The sequence below is a fragment of the Perca fluviatilis genome, chromosome 14 (genome assembly GCF_010015445.1).
Source record: "Perca fluviatilis chromosome 14, GENO_Pfluv_1.0, whole genome shotgun sequence".
Taxonomy (NCBI): Eukaryota; Metazoa; Chordata; class Actinopteri; order Perciformes; family Percidae; genus Perca; species Perca fluviatilis.
The window spans coordinates 18,961,219-18,978,904 of record NC_053125.1 but is presented as its reverse complement, the minus strand read 5'-3'; the positions used below and the strand labels follow the sequence as shown (position 1 = coordinate 18,978,904).

The 17,686-nt window shown below is 35.7% G+C and overlaps 1 protein-coding gene and 3 non-coding genes across 6 annotated transcripts in view; 3 read left to right on the top strand and 1 right to left on the bottom strand.

Moving 5' to 3' along the window:
- The window catches only part of intu (inturned planar cell polarity protein), a 35,484-nt gene that overhangs the window by 5,849 nt on the left and 11,949 nt on the right, over window positions 1-17,686 (bottom strand). For 2 of the 3 annotated variants that reach the window (XM_039822010.1, XM_039822009.1), the window contains exons 5-15: window positions 17,184-17,302; window positions 16,555-16,644; window positions 15,830-15,907; window positions 15,339-15,522; window positions 14,897-14,950; window positions 14,413-14,475; window positions 12,252-12,467; window positions 12,014-12,106; window positions 11,400-11,831; window positions 10,938-11,032; window positions 10,638-10,827 (exon numbers count right to left, since the gene is read on the bottom strand). In XM_039822010.1, the coding sequence (XP_039677944.1) occupies window positions 10,638-10,827; window positions 10,938-11,032; window positions 11,400-11,831; window positions 12,014-12,106; window positions 12,252-12,467; window positions 14,413-14,475; window positions 14,897-14,950; window positions 15,339-15,522; window positions 15,830-15,907; window positions 16,555-16,644; window positions 17,184-17,302 (1,614 nt within the window). The remainder of the gene's footprint in view (window positions 1-10,637; window positions 10,828-10,937; window positions 11,033-11,399; window positions 11,832-12,013; window positions 12,107-12,251; window positions 12,468-14,412; window positions 14,476-14,896; window positions 14,951-15,338; window positions 15,523-15,829; window positions 15,908-16,554; window positions 16,645-17,183; window positions 17,303-17,686) is intronic. The other variant, XM_039822011.1, reaches the window with a different exon arrangement.
- On the top strand, window positions 7,442-7,513 carry trnad-guc. The gene has a single exon. It is a non-coding gene; the product is annotated as a tRNA-Asp (tRNA).
- trnad-guc lies at window positions 11,892-11,963 on the top strand. Its single transcript has one exon. It is a non-coding gene; the product is annotated as a tRNA-Asp (tRNA).
- Window positions 13,468-13,539, top strand: trnad-guc. Its single transcript has one exon. It is a non-coding gene; the product is annotated as a tRNA-Asp (tRNA).

Below are 17,686 nucleotides of genomic sequence, written 5' to 3'. Positions count from 1 at the left end.
TGGACAGGATATCGAGGCGTAGTCGGGTGGGGAGGGGTTGCGGTTCGGTGGGCTGGGGAATCTCATCGCTGCTTTTTGCAGATGATGTGGTCCTGATGGCATCATCGGCCTGCGACCTTCAGCACTCACTGGATCGGTTCGCAGCCGAGTGTGAAGCGGTTGGGATGAGGATCAGCACCTCTAAATCGGAGGCCATGGTTCTCAGCAGGAAACCGATGGAATGCCTTCTCCAGGTAGGGAATGAGTCCTTACCCAAGTAAAAGGGAGTTCAGAGTACCTTGGGGTTTTGTTCCGCGAGTGAGGGGACAATGGAGCGGGAGATTGGTCGGAGAATGGGCGCAGCGGGTGCGGTATTACATTCCATCTATCGCACCGTTGTGACGAAAGAAAGAGCTGAGCCAGAAGGCAAAGCTCGATCTACTACCGGTCAGTTTTCGTTCCTACCCTCACCTATGGTCATGAAGGCTGGGTCATGACCGAAAGAACGAGATCCAGGGTGCAAGCGGCCGAAATGGGTTTTCTCAGGAGGGTGGCTGGCGTCTCCCTTAGAGATAGGGTGAGAAGCTCAGTCATCCGTGAGGAGCTCGGATAGAGCCGCTGCTCCTTTGCTCGAAAGGAGCCAGTTGAGGTGGTTCGGGATCTGGTGAGGATGCCCCTGGGCCCTAGGGAGGTGTTCCAGGCACGTCCAGCTGGGAGGAGGCCTCGGGGAAGACCCAGGACTAGGTGGAGGGATTATATCTCCAACCTGGCCTGGGAACGCCCAGGGATCCCCCAGTCGGAGCTGGTTAATGTGGCTCGGGAAAGGGAAGTTTGGGGCCCCCTGCTGGAGCTGCTCCCCCCGCGACCCGACACCGGATAAGCGGACGAAGATGGATGGATGGATGGATATACTATGAAGTTTTTATGATTTTTTTTCGACATACTATACTATTTTTTTCCGACATTTTGACATACTATACTATGACTTTTTTAACATACTATACTATGACTATTTTAACATACTATTCTATGACTTTTTTAACATACTATACTATGACTATTTTAACATACTATACTATGACTTTTTTAACATACTATACTATGACTTTTTCAACATACTAAGGTAAGGTAAAGGTACTTTATTGTCACATACACAGCGAAATTTATTCTCTGCATTTAACCCATCCCTCAAGGGAGCAGTGGGCAGCCATTTACAGCGCCCGGGGACCAACTCCAGATCTGAGCCAGTGCCTTGATCAAGGGTACTGACTGGAGAACCTAGTACGTGTTTTTTGATGGTGGGGGAAACTGGAGCACCTGGAGGAAACCCACGCAAACATACAAACTCCACACAGAAAGGCCCGGAACGACCTGGTTTTGAACCCAGAACCTTCTTGCTGTCAGGCCACAGTGCTAACCATTGGGCCTACTATACTATGACTTTTTGATGACTTTTTTTTAACATACTATACTATGACTTTTTGATGACTTTTTTTTAACATACTACACTATGACTTTTTTTAACATACTATACTATGACTTTTTTTAAACATACTATACTATGACGTTTTTAACATACTATACTATGACTTTTTTAACATACTATACTATGACTTTTTTTAAATACTATACTATGACTTTTTTTTAACATACTATACTATGACTTCTTTTATAAATACTATACCATGACTTTTTTTAAATACTATACTAAATACTATAAAGGTACTTTATTGTCACATACACAGCGAAATTTATTCTCTGCATTTAACCCATCCCTCAAGGGAGCAGTGGGCAGCCATTTACAGCGCCCGGGGACCAACTCCAGATCTGAGCCAGTGGCTTGATCAAGGGCACTGACTGTGTTTTTTGATGGTGGGGGAAACTGGAGCACCTGGAGGAAACCCACGCAAACATACAAACTCCACACAGAAAGGCCCGGAACGACCTGGTTTTGAACCCAGAACCTTCTTGCTGTCAGGCCACAATGCTAACCATTGGGCCTACTATACTATGACTTTTTGATGACTTTTTTTTAACATACTATACTATGACTTTTTGATGACTTTTTTTTAACATACTACACTATGACTTTTTTTAACATACTACACTATGACTTTTTTTAACATACTATACTATGACTTTTTTAAACATACTATACTATGACGTTTTTAACATACTATACTATGACTTTTTTAACATACTATACTATGACTTTTTTTTAAATACTATACTATGACTTTTTTTAACATACTATACTATGACTTCTTTTATAAATACTATACCATGACTTTTTTTAAATACTATACTAAATACTATAAAGGTACTTTATTGTCACATACACAGCGAAATTTATTCTCTGCATTTAACCCATCCCTCAAGGGAGCAGTGGGCAGCCATTTACAGCGCCCGGGGACCAACTCCAGATCTGAGCCAGTGGCTTGATCAAGGGCACTGACTGTGTTTTTTGATGGTGGGGGAAACTGGAGCACCTGGAGGAAACCCACGCAAACATACAAACTCCACACAGAAAGGCCCGGAACGACCTGGTTTTGAACCCAGAACCTTCTTGCTGTCAGGCCACAGTGCTAACCATTGGGCCTACTATACTATGACTTTTTGATGACTTTTTTTTAACATACTATACTATGACTTTTTGATGACTTTTTTTTAACATACTACACTATGACTTTTTTTAACATACTATACTATGACTTTTTTAAACATACTATACTATGACTTTTTTAACATACTATACTATGACGTTTTTAACATACTATACTATGACTTTTTTTAAACATACTATACTATGACTTTTTTAAACATACTATACTATGACTTTTTTAACATACTATACTATTACTTTTTTTAATATACTATACTATGACTTTTTTTTAACATACAATACTATGACTTTTTTTTAACATACTATACTATGACTTTTTTTAACATACTATACTATGACTTTTTTAACATACTATGACTTTTTTTAACATACTATACTATGACTTTTTTTTATAAATACTATACTATGACTTTTTTTAACATACTATGACTTTTTTTAAACATACTATACTATGACTTTTTTTATAAATACAATACTATGACTTTTTTTATAAATACAATACTATGACTTTTTAAACATACTATACTATGACTTTTTAACATACTATACTATGACTTTTTTTAAATACTATACTATGACTTTTTTTATAAATACTATACTATGACTTTTTTAAACATACTATACTATGACTTTTTTTAAATACTATACTATGACTTTTTTAACATACTATACTATGACTTTTTTTAAACATACTATACTATGACTTTTTTTAAAATACTATACTATGACTTTTTTAACATACTATACTATGACTTTTTTTATAAATACTATACCATGACCTTTTTTAAATACTATACTATGACTTTTTAATACTATACTCATGATCTTTTTAAAATACTATACTATAACGTTTTTATAACACTATACCTTATGACTTTTAAACATACTATACTCATGACTTTTTTAAATACTATACTATGACTTTTAACATACTATACTAAGGACTTTCTTTAAAACATACCATACTATGACTTTTTTAAATACTATAAATTAGACTTTTTTTACAAATTACTATACTAGGACTTTTTAAACATACCATACTATGACTTTTTTTAAATACCTTACATTACATCTTTTTAACATAATTATACTCATGACTTTTAAACATACTATACTATGACTCTTTTTAAACATACCTACTTCATGACTTTTTAACATACTATACTATGACTTTTTTTATAAATACTGTACCATGACCTTTTTTAAATACTATACTATGACTTTTTTTAAACATACAATACTATGACTTTTTTTAAACATACAATACTATGACTTTTTAACATACTATGACTTTTTTTAAACATACAATACTATGACCTTTTTTTAACATACAATACTATGACTTTTTTAACATACTATACTATGACTTTTTTAAACATACAATACTTCATGATCTTATAACATACTAATGACTTTTTTTTTAACATACATACTACATGACTTTTTTTAACATACTATACTATGACTTTTTTATAATAACTTTTACTATGACTTTTTTAACATATACAATACTATGACTTTTTTAACATACTATACTATGACTTTTTTTTAACATATACTATACTATGACTTTTTTAACATACTATACTATGACTTTTTTAACATACTATACTATGACTTTTTTAAACATACTATACTATGACTTTTTTTAACATACTATACTATGACTTTTTTAAATACTATACTATGACTTTTTTTAACATACTATACTATGACTTTTTTTTAACATACTATACTATGACTTTTTTATAAATACTATACTATGACTTTTTTTAAACATACTATACTAGGACTTTTTTAACATACTATACTAGGACTTTTTTTTAACATACTATACTATGACTTTTTTAACATACTATACTAGGACTTTTTTTAACATACTATGACTTTTTTTTAACATACTATACTATGACTTTTTTTAACATACTATACTATGACTTTTTTACTATGACTTTTTTTACACTGACTTTTTTTAACATACTATACTATGACTTAACATACTATACTATGACTTTTTTTAAAATACTATACTATGACTTTTTTTTAAATACTATACTATGACTTTTTTTAAACATACTATACTATGACTTTTTTAACATACTATACTATGACTTTTTTTTAACATACTATACTATGACTTTTTTTTAAAATACTATACTATGACTTTTTTTAAACATACTATACTATGAATTTTTTTTAAATACTATACTATGACTTTTTTAAACATACTATACTATGACTTTTTTAACATACTATACTATGACTTTTTTTAACATACTATACTATGACTTTTTTACTATGACTTTTTTTACTATGACTTTTTTTAACATACTATACTATGACTTAACATACTATACTATGACTTTTTTTAACATACTATACTATGACTTTTTTTAACATACTATACTAATTTTTTTAAACATACTATACTATGACTTTTTTAACATACTATACTAGGTTTTTTTAACATACTATACTAGGACTTTTTTAACATACTATACTAGGACTTTTTTTACTATGACTTTTTTAACATACTATACTATGACTTTTTTTTAACATACTATGACTTTTTTTTTTAACATACTATACTATGACTTTTTTAACATACTATACTATGACTTTTTTTACTATGACTTTTTTACTATGACTTTTTTTAACATACTATACTATGACTTTTTTTTAACATACTATACTATGACTTTTTTTTAACATACTATACTATGACTTTTTTTTTAAATACTATACTATGACTTTTTTTAAACATACTATACTATGACTTTTTTAACATACTATACTATGACTTTTTTTTAAACATACTATACTATGACTTTTTTAAAACATACTATACTAGGACTTTTTTTTAAAATACTATACTATGACTTTTTTTAAACATACTATACTATGACTTTTTTTAACATACTATACTATGACTTTTTTTAAATACTATACTATGACTTTTTTAACATACTATACTATGACTTTTTTTAACATACTATACTATGACTTTTTTTTTAACATACTATACTATGACTTTTTTTAACATACTATACTATGACTTTTTTTAAATATTATACTATGACTTTTTTTTAACATACTATACTATGACTTTTTTTAACATACTATACTATGACTTTTTTTAACATACTATACTATGACTTTTTTAAACATACTATACTATGACTTTTTTAACATACTATACTATGACTTTTTTTAAAATACTATACTATGACTTTTTTTTTAACATACTATACTATGACTTTTTTAAACATACTATACTATGACTTTTTTTAAACATACTATACTATGACTTTTTTCGACATGCTATACTATGACTTCTTTATGACTTTTTTTGACATACTACACTATGTTTTTAACGTTTATTTATGTATATAGTTTATTATGACATGTTCAGCACATCACCATCACCATCCATGGAGGACTACAACCAGCGGTGGAGAAAGAAGGCCAACAGGATTATCAAAGATATATAAAACAACTTGCTCTTTATAACTGTCTACATTACAATTTATTCATCTTTTACTGTACACCAGTCTACCACAGTAACATTTATTATTGTATTTTATTCCTATATTTTACCTTCAACACTAGGCTATTTCATGTAGCACTGTTGGAAAAATCCTGAGAATTAAGAATTTCATTGCCAGGTACTGCTTCACTGTAATTGTTGTGCATATGAAAAATAAAGAACTTTGATTGTGAATTTAGATTTTGCCTCCACACTTACAGTAACTGCAAAGCCTGTGTGAGTGCTTATATAAGTCACAGTATAGTATGTCAAAAAAAGTCATAGTATAGTATGTTGAAAAAAGTCATAGTATACTATCTTTTAAAAAGTCATGAAATGGCATAGTATGTTGAAAAAGGTCATTAAAGACATAGTATAGTATGTCAAAATAAAGCATGATAAAGTCATAGTATAGTATGTCGAAAAAAACGTCATTAATTAAAAAGGTCATAGTATGTTGAAAAAAGCAGGAAAAAGTCACAGTATAGTATTTATGTTGAAAAAAGTTATAAAAAGGTCATAAAGTAGGTAAAACAATGTCATAGTCAAAAGTCTTAGTATAGTATGAAGCAATAAAAAGTTATAAAAAGGCCATAGTAAGTAGAAGTTTTCTTTCTACTTACTTGTCATAGTATAGTATGTCAAAATTAAGAAATAAAAAAGAAATATAATATTGTAAAAAGTCATAGTATAGAACATTAGCAAAAGTCATATTTATTATGTCGAAAGAAATAAATAAAAAGGTTTTAAAAAGTCTTTAAAAGTGGCCGGTTAGCCCAGTTGGTAGAGTGGGCGCACATATGCAGAGGTTTGTTCCTCGACGCAAAGGGTCCAGGGTTCGAGTCTGACCTGTGATGGTTTTCCTGCATGTCTTCCCCCTCTCTCTCCCCTTTCATATCTCAGCTTTCCTATCCAATAAAGGCAGAAATTCCCCAAAAAATTAAAGTTTTTAAAATATGTTGACAGTTACAAAGTGCTTTGTTAAAACAACATAAAATCAAACCAATAAAACAAGTTATAAGAAATAGATTAAAAAACAGTTAAACGGTACTTTGTTGAGGTGAGTTTTTAAAAGTGATTAAAAAAGAAAATAAAGTTTGCTGCCCTGATCTCCTTGGGCAAGCCTGACAAAAAGCCTCAGTTTGCCACTTTTGTGTTTAATCTTGCAACAACAACAAAGGGAAACTTTAGAGCATCTCAGGGAGATTTATATGAATAAATATTTGTTACTTACAACCCTAATGTAAACTAAATGACTTAAGCCATTCTTTAGCAGATATATTAGCATCTTTCTTACAAGCAACATATGCCCTTCCTCGTTAGTATAGTGGACAGTATCTCCGCCTGTCACGCGGAAGACCGGGGTTCGATTCCCCGACGGGGAGTTATTATTATTATTACTCAATAAAGGAACCTGAATAGACATTTAACCTTTCAGGCATTGTGTATATTTTGGATATCCATTTATTTATACTTTTATAGAAAGTCATATAAAAGAAATATAGTATAATATGTCAAAAAGAAATCATGAAAAAATCATAGTATGTGTAGAAAAAAAGTCATAAAAAAGGTCATAGTATAGTACGTCGAAAAAAGTCATAAAGAAGTATTAGTATAGGATGTTGAAAACAGTCACAAAAACGTCATAGTATAGTGTGTCAAAAAAAGTAAAAAGTCATAGTATAGTATGTCGAAAAAGTAATAAAAGTCATAGTATAGTATGTCGAAAAAAGTCATACAGAAGTAATAATATAGTATGTTGAAAAAAGTCGTACAGAAGTCATACTATACTATGTCGAAAAAGTCAGAATACTGAAGAAAAAGTCATAAAAGGTTCATAGTATACCATGTCGAAAAAAAGTCATAGTATAGTATGTTGAAAATAGTCACAAAAACGTCATATTATATATAATATGTTGAAAAAGGTCATAGTATAGTATCTTGAAAAAAGTCATAAAAAGTCATAATATAGTATGTCGAAAAATGTCATACAGGAGTCAATGTATAGTATGTCAAAAAAAGTCATAAAAAGACATAATATAGTACGTCAAAAAAAGTCATACAGAAGTCATAGTATAGTATGTCGAAAAAAGTCAGACAGTCCAAAAAAAAAAGAAAGAAAAAAGTCAAAAACTTCATAGTCCATCCATCCATCTTTATCCGCTTATCCGGTGTCGGGTTGTGGGGGGAGCAGCTCCAGCAGGGGACCCCAAACTTCCCTTTCCCGAGCCACTTTAACCGGCTCCGACTGGGGGATCCCGAGGCGTTCCCAGGTCAGGTTGGAGATATAATCCCTCCACCTAGTCCTGGGTCTTCCCCGAGGCCTCCTCCCAGCTGGACGTGCCTGGAACACCTCCCTAGGGAGGCGTCCAGGGGGAATCCTTACCAGATGCCCGAACCACCTCAACTGGCTCCTTTCGACGCAAAGGAGCAGCGGCTCTACTCCGAGCTCCTCACGGATGACTGAGCTTCTCACCCTATCTCTAAGGGAGACGTCAGCCACTCTCCTGAGGAAACCCATTTCGGCCACTTGTACTTCATAGTATATATACTATATGCATATAGTAAGTTGAAAAAAGTCACAAAAACATAGTATAGTGTCTCAAAAAAGTCATAAAAAGGTCTTACTATGTCAAAAAAAAAAGAAACCAGAAAAAAGTCATACAAAATCATAGAATAGTATGTTGAAAAAAGTCAAAAAAAGTCATAGTAAAGTATGTCAAAAAAAGTCAAAAAAGTCATAGTATAGTATGTGCAAAATGTCATTGCATTTTTATTGATTTTTTTTTATTATAGCCCTCTTTCCTCTTTGTACTGCAATTGCTGCACAACAATTACCCTTAGGATAAATTCAAAACTAATCTTTAAGCCCATGCTATGATGGCTAACCAATAAACTTTAGTCATGCTATTGCAATGTTGTGTTTTGGCCTGACTTCAACTACACTGAAGAGTGTTGTTTTTGATTTGAGATTAATAGAATCTGGTCTTGGTGTGACTTTAGGTGGCTTTGACACATCTTCTTACTATCTCTTCCTGTTTGCCATAATTACTGTGAAATGTGTTGTTAAGTGAGATATGGTCTGAGGTTAGGACTATATTCATTTATGACAGTGGTTCTCAACCTTTTTTGTGCCAGCGCCCCCCTATCCATTATCCAGGTCCCTAACGCCCCCCATCAAATATTATGTAGGCTAAATGCCCCGAATATTAATGATTACGCCCCAATATAGGCCTATTATTGTTGTTACTATTGTTATCAAAAATAATCAAAAAATCAAATCATTGAATGACAAACAACACATGTATTAGTTTCCCAGGTATCAAAAACGCCATGTGAATAGAAATTATATATATTTATAGGTTTTTAAAAACAAATGCAACCATTTGACATTCAAATTAAATAACAGCAGCCAATCAGAACGACTAGATATGTAACATTCAAACTATAAATAGGTATTATCAAAAGGCCTGCTGCATGGTGTGAACCTGAGCACCTTTAGAAGATGACTATAATTTGAATGTCCTTTTTTGTTTGTGAAGTGACCTTGGGTGTCATGAAATGAGCTTTAAATAAAATGTATTATTATTATTATTATTACAAACACTAACAGTAGCCAATCAGAAACAGCTAGCAATTTAACATTCAAATCTATTTTTCATTCAAATCTAAAATCGAACTGTTCCAACGGAAAACAAGCACACACACACACACACACACACACACACACACACACACACACAAAGTATTTTGGTGATGACAAACGACTTGAAGAACGACACCTAGCTACTGCCGAATGGAAATAAGTTTACAACCCTGAAGAGTTAGTGAGAGACGTTTTTAATACTTAGAAGAGTCTAGCTATGTTTGCTATCGCCTGTCTTGCGAGTAAATAGCAGAAAAAAACGTTTGGAGAAAACGCCCCCACATCACGCTGTGTTTTGTGGAGGTGTCTCTTTTCTTTCTCTCTTTCTCCGTGAAATTAAGCTGCCTTCAGGTACAGTAGGAAACGTTGTTTAATAAACCATCTGACGAAAAAGTGTTACGGTTAAATATAAAGTCTACTTGTGCTACATTGGGGGTTACAGAAAACAACAGGACGTCGCGGCGATTGCTTTTTTTATCTGAACGCAAGCGTCATGTAGTAGCTACAGAGCTCATTTAAGACGATGCTCTGCGTCCCGTTTCCATGAAAGCGCGCAGAGCGGCGCCAAACAAAGCGGACAGAAGCACAGAGAAGTTAGGATTCCGTGCTCTTGTCGCAATGCTGTAAACTGGCAGCTTTTAATGTTGCAGACTACTTATTCTTTAGTAGTTTAAGTGTAAACATGTGTTGTTATTGTGAATCTTTGGTTTAAACTAGCGTCACAAACAAACGCCCCCCAAGGGCACCTCAACGCCCCCCTTTCCAAAATATTGCTTCCAACGCCCCCCATCATCTTCTGAACGCCCCCTGGGGGGCGGTACCGCCCCCGTTGAGAAACACTGATTTATGACTATGTGACTTACCCTGGCTGGCAGGCTCTGCTGAAACGCAGCCCGTATGGAGAGGCAGCAGTGGTGGAAGTTGCGAATAAGCTGTGGGTGGATGGAGCCGCTGAGCTGAGCCACCTCTCTGTTAGTCGGCGCAATGAAGATCCCCTGAACAGTTTCCATCAGAACGTAGTGGAACAAGGTGTTCTCTGCACCTGAGGTCAGTCTGTCACAATGAGAACATTTAGATTTTTAGCTGTTAGCACGTTTTAGTCAACATTAATTATATATTTGCCGTTAGAATGAAAGAAAAAATAATTATTTTCCATCACCCACTTCATGGTGTTGTACATCTCCTCTGTCTCCCTTTCAGTCAGGGTCTTCTTCAGGGTGCCCAGGTAGAATGGGTTTGGGTGTTTCATCCTGGGAATCTGATATCAAACAAGTCAGAACATTACAGTACATTACACAATATTTTTAAAACGATATGTATGTACATTGCTATGTACATATGAGTACAAGGTCCAATGAAATCAGATTTTCTTGGAGATTAGGGTTAAAAACACTAAATTACATTTTTGAGTCTATAGCAGGGCACCAGACTGCAACTAAATGGTTGCATTTTGCTTCATCTACACTCGTGTGTCTCGCTTTCGTGTAGGCGGCCCCTAACATTTTTAGTTAGGGGCTAACAGTGCTCCTAGTAATTAAAGTTAGTCTGGAGCCCTGTATAGTGATCATGGCAACAATGTTCTTAACAGGAACAAACATAGACTTAATAAATGACTAAAACTGTACCTTGAAAAGGCCTCCACTGCCTCCACTCCCATCAGACCCTCCAGATCCAAGTGAATCCCGACGCCCCCCCAGCTTCCTTCCTGAGTCTGGGGTGGAATGTGGACTGAGGCCTGGAGCCATTGACGAACCAGACCCTGACCCGGCATCCATCTGTCCCTCACTCCCGCTGTCCGACAGGCTCCGCTGGGGGCTGGACCTCCGGGCCTTCTCCCCAAACAGGCTGCGGCCTCGGTTTCCAGTGGATGAGCCTTTAACTGCACCGGCTATCTTGCTGAAGACGGGGGAAGAAGAGGCTAGGCTATCCAGGCGGTCACGGGCCGTAGCAGCAGGGAGGAACCAGTCAGCACAGGACAGGCAGGGAGCAGATGGAGCATTTAGACGCTCTTCAATACCTGCCTCCAACACCTCCAGCTGTAACAAGGTAGCCTTCACCTGTAATAAGAGAGTGACATAGGATATTAAACCCCAGGTTATCATCCTAGGCTTCAACCTTCCTCGTTAGTATAGTGGACAGTATCTCCGCCTGTCACGCGGAAGACCGGGGTTCGATTCCCCGACGGGGAGTATTTATTGCATCAACAAGCAGAGGTATGTTAGGAATTTACAAAGATCACCTGATCTACATAAACACAATCAGGTCCTGGAGAGCCCAAAGCTGTTGAAGCAGCGCCACCTGCCTCCAACAGCACACACTGCATGAAGTGCCTCTAAAGTGGAGAGGTAAAGAAATACAAGCAGAGAAAATGTTTTTTGTACTATAAAAAAAAAACACTACTAGGAATAGATATTGGGTGATGACATGGACAACGAGAATAAAGTTAAAAATAACCAGTCAGTGACTTGTAGTCTTACCAGCCCCACAATGAGGAGGAAGTGCCGTCCTTGAGGCTGGCTGTAGCCTGGCGCTGTGCTGCTGCCCTTAGCTCTCTGCTGGGGAAACACCTCCCTCCAGATGACTAGCTGACCCACCCGCTGCTCAGATGCCAGCGGCAGCAGGCAGTAGTGCTGGCAGTACAGGCACACATCCAGAAGGTCATCTTTTGGCAGATGGTTGGCGATCAGGTAGGACTGGAAGGGGAGTGTGTTGACGATTTAGTAAAAGCTTCAGTAAACAGGTGTTGAGGGCTTGGAACAAAGATTGTTAGCAGTATGTCCAAAAAAGTAAAAAAAAGTCATGGTATAGTATGTCAAAAAAAGTTTTTTAAAAAAGTCATGGTATAGTATGTCAAAAAAAAGTTTAAAAAAAAAAGTCATGGTATAGTATGTCAAAAAAAAGTAAAAAAAAAAGTCATGGTATAGTATGTCAAAAAAAAGTAAAAAAAAAGTCATGGTATAGTATGTCAAACAAAGTCAAAAAAGTCCTGGTATAGTATAGTACGTCAAAAAAAGTCATAAAATCAGGATATCCTTTAACGCACACATAAAACAAATCTCAAGAACCACCTTTTTTCACTTGCTTAACATTACCAAAATTAGGTACATCCTGTCTCAAAACAATGCAGAAAAACTAGTCCATGCATTTGTTACTTCAAGGCTGGACTATTGTAATTCCTTATTATCAGGTTGCTCTAACAAATCCCTTAAGACTCTCCTGTTGATCAATAATGCTGCAGCGCGTGTTCTGACAAGAACTAAGAAGAGCTCATATTTCTCCCATATTAGCTTCTCTGCAAAGAAAAGGAAAAGAAAGGTTTTAAAGTCTTTTAAAAAGTGAATGGATAATAAGTTGTCAGTTACAAAGTGCTTTGTTGAAACAACATAAAAACATAACTAATAAAAAAAGTAAGACGAAATAGATAAAAAAAATTAAAAATAAAAGGTACTTTGTGAAAGTGAGTTTTTAAAAGTGATTAAAAAGAAGATACAGTTTCCTGCCCTGATTTCCTCAGGGAAGTCTGACAGAAAGGCTCAGTCTTGCAACAACAAGAAGGGAAACAGAGAAAACCAGGGAGTTTTACATACCGGTAGATAAGTAATTGTTACTTGAAGCTTAAATGTAAACGGAACTCACTTAAACCATTCTTCAGCAGAGATTTCATCACCTTTCATAAGAAACTCTCCACATCCTTCCTCGTTAGTATAGTGGACAGTATCTCCGCCTGTCACGCGGAAGACCGGGGTTCGATTCCCCGACGGGGAGTATTTATTGCACCGAGAAGCAACTGGCAACCTTGTTTCCATGTTTGGCATTGTGTATAGTAAAATCTTAAGTGTTGAGGGCTTGGAGCCAGCATTCATTTTGTAGAGCAAAATAACACTTCTAAATGTAGCGAGTACCAAAAGCCCTTTTCTGATCTTATTGTTACTTAACCACACTTTGGGACTTTTTCAGCAGAAGAGCATTCATTGTGACTTTAAAAAGGAAACAAAAGAATGAACCAGAAATTTAAAAAAAATAAACCAACAGTACATAACATCCGTCTGTCTTCAGTATCTTGAAATGTGTATTGCATCTGGCTCCAATTTTAATTATCTATTTAAAACAAATCTTTCCTAAAAAGGTGCCACCTTGTTATTCTGTGTATATTGTGATATGAAAACACATTTATATCAAAATACCAAAATCAAATTCTTTTCTTCAGGTAAAGTTTTAATATATGTTATATATATTTTATATACTGTCACACCTTGCACTTGAGCACATATATAAAAAAAAATTACATCCAGTAAAATGTGATAATAAATGTTACCCAGGTGATTCTCACACCTTCACCGTAACATAATATACGTCACAGTCTACTGCTTAATGTCCTCCATCTCGCCTTGGTTAATATTTTAAGAGTAATTAGGGTGATGATTTGTCTGAGAACAGGCTTGTCATGTCTGAAAGATCATCATCTGTTTTGTTGACATTTAAGAATGGCTGTCTAGACGGTGGGGAACCATCAGGGGAGGATATAAATAAGCTTAAAGCTGCTGGCACTGAAGTGTGTGCGCATACGTGTGCGTGCGCGGGTGCATGCGTGCATGTGTGTGTGTGTGTGTTTGTTTGTTTGTGTGTGTTTTGACCTACCTTGTAGAACAAACATGAGCCAAGAATTACATACAGACGTCTCAGGCCAAAAAAGTCCTCAGACTGTAAAGAAATATAAACAAAAATAAAAAGTACAAGAAAGTAAACAAAGGTTGCCACCTGTCTTATTTTAGGAATAAAACTTTACGACAATGAACAGAAGAAATAAGTATAGTTAACAAAGCTTGGTGTTGTGCTAATTTGAACGCAACTTTAATAATGATAATCAATTTCACTTCAATACTTCCTGTATTAATAATCCCTCTTTCATTTTGTCTCAGCTGTTTTATGTCCTCAACTACAGCTTCGTGTAATCAGTTAACGCTGCACGTACAAAAGGACAAACCAGACCCCATTAGTCTCTCATTAAAAACACACACACGCCTACTCAAACAACACTTATTTGTAATTTTGTTAAGACAAATGCCCATCCCTAACAGGTAGCATACATTTCAAAGACAGCAGTACTTGTGTGTTTTCTCACCATTTCTCCAAAATCAGAAGACTCAAAATCAGAGAGAACAGTATCCACCTCCATCTGGGCAGAGAGAAAATCAAACATAAGCTTAAGAGCATTTAATTGTTATCATGGCAAATATACTATATGATTAATCTTCGGTATGTCCAATTTCTTGTAGTGTTATCCATAGTCTTTGCTACTGCATTGATCCAATATATTCATGAACATCGTTGAAATTTCATCTAATTTGAATTATTCCAGTGACACATTGTGTCAATTACAACAGAGGAAACTAGAGGGCACCATAGCTACATTTGTGACAACATCACATTCATCTTCTAAAGGTTGAGGAAACAGAGACACTATGATATACAAATAGCTGTTATTACTGTATTTACTTCTGCTCTAAGACTAAATTAGATCTATAAATAATATTCCTGTCTTCTCATGTAAGACATAAATGCACCTTGATTTCTGGAGGCAGCGTGAGCCATTGGACTGCCGGCAGTCCATCAAGAAAAAGGGTCCCTGAGACGTCGGGGGTTGGGGCTGAGGAGCCGTCCCTCAGTCGAGACGGCTGGATGAGCTGCTGGAAGAACAGGCAGAAGAAGTGGTCCAATCTGGGAGCATGGTCCGCCTTACAGAACGCACTGCGGAGGACACAATAAAGTTGACAAATGAGTGTCATGATAACAAATAAAAGGTAATTCATAGAACTAAAAAGATCATTACATTTCAAGATCAAAGAAGTAGAAGAAGGTCAAGATATTTAAGAGCAACAAAACAAAATGGGGGTTAAGCAATTGAGACAATGACTTTTTGTAAAATCCAACTGGAAAATTTCCTTTTGCTTTGATCACACACTATTTTTATTTAGTGTATATTGCATTAAGTATTAAAAAAAAGGTTTCAACCAGTGCTCTCAGCAGGACCACAGGAAAGCAAAGACAGACCCACCTGTCTAAAGAGCCGTACATCACTTTTAGTGTCCGGACCACGTCTCCCACCACCGTCTGCAAATACAGCAGTGGAACCCTTAGGGGAAATGGAAAAATGTCAAACACGAATGTGATTAAACTTCAGGTTCAGCAGATCTGCTGCTTATCAAATAGTTGGACTAATGGCCAGGAGCCATGAAGGAAAAACATTTTATACATAATTCTTTTTTCTACATGTAGGTGTTCCTCAAAAATCAATCTATATGGGTTTAAGCATGAATGTGATTATTTCTCAACAGAGATGATGATTGATCGGGTTGACCCAGTTGCCAAAAATGAAAGGTGGGTAATATGACTCATCTCATGAACAACCACATGTTTCTTAAATAGGTATTCATCCTGCCAAAAAAAGGACAAAAAGAAGCACATGTGCACGTTCAAATTGTTTTTACAGATTGGGCTCATAAATAGGTTTCTTCTTCTACAAAAAAAGTTCATTTCTCAAGCACACATGCTCAAAACATATATTACCACACCAGTATCAGTACCCTGATTTAAAAAAAATGATGTACTGAAAATTTCCTTTCAGATCATTTATGGATCATATGGAACCAACTCTTTCCGGGTTATGTCTACGTTGTCAGTTTCTGAGCTGGCAAAGGCCGCAGTTCAAAGGAAATGTGATGGAGCTTATTCACAGCGTAATATTCTGTGTGTAGCATGTGTGATGCTGCCTCCCTCTACCTGTCAGCGGGAAGACCGATGACCAACAGGTTGTTGCTTTGCTTCCAGTAGCCCACATGTACCAGCTGGTTCCCAAGCAGGAGAGAAGAACTGAGGGGAGGAGGCAAGGTGACCATGAATACAAGGCAATGGATATATTCTTAACATCCAATAGCTCCTCCAATCGCCAAACTTTTCACCAAGATCCCTGTTGTTTTAAATCATCAATTGTGAACTGTGTTGATATTCAAAACATCCATCGGTGAACTAGCAGAAAAGTTAGGAATTTGAGGGAGCTACAATAAAAACAGTTTAGGAATTTATCATCACCACATTCATTTTGATGCCCTATTATAATTCTATATAAAGAGCCACTGCATATTTCCTTGAGTGGCAGTTTTTTTTTTTTTTAAATTGAACAGAAAGAAAATTGCTCTGAATAGGCCCACATCCTCTTCATGAAACAACCCTCATTATGTGTGACAAAGTTAAAAGGGTTTAGCTAACACTTTGCAGTATCATCAATGTGCTTTACAACCAATATGGTCTATTAGAGTAATTATACTGAAGTATAAGGGCATCATTATGGGTGCAAAGCATATCAGAGTATCGCCTCCACATCTATTTTTTCTCCATGCTGCTTCTCCTACCTGAGTATCCGCCCTCCTGTGACGTTCTCCAGCATGTCACTCAGAGTGAGGAAGATCCCTCTGACTCCTTTCAGCTGGCCGGATGCTTCAGACACCGGGTACTTGTACAAGATCTCCTCCTGCAGACACAAACACACATTCACACAGGAATATCTGGTTAAAGTGTAACTCTCGCCAAAATGCAACCTTGAGTCTTTTTGTGAATGTACCCGAGTCAAACTTTCGTTAAAAAGCATATTTAGGACGGAATCGCCACTTTAAGATTCACTGTATTTTCGTTTTTTGGTCAAATGGCCTTTTGAATGGGAGTGCTAGGGGCACTTCTATGCTAGCCTCAAAATAGCCATTTTTAAAACACTAAGAAGGCTCGTCACAACATGAAACTTTGCTCCAAGTATCACCAGAGGCTCTACACCTTAACGAAAGCATTGACAACATTGTTTGTGTACCCAGAGTTTACTAAAAAGAAGGTTTTGAACAACTCACCGTAGCTCTTGTTTTCG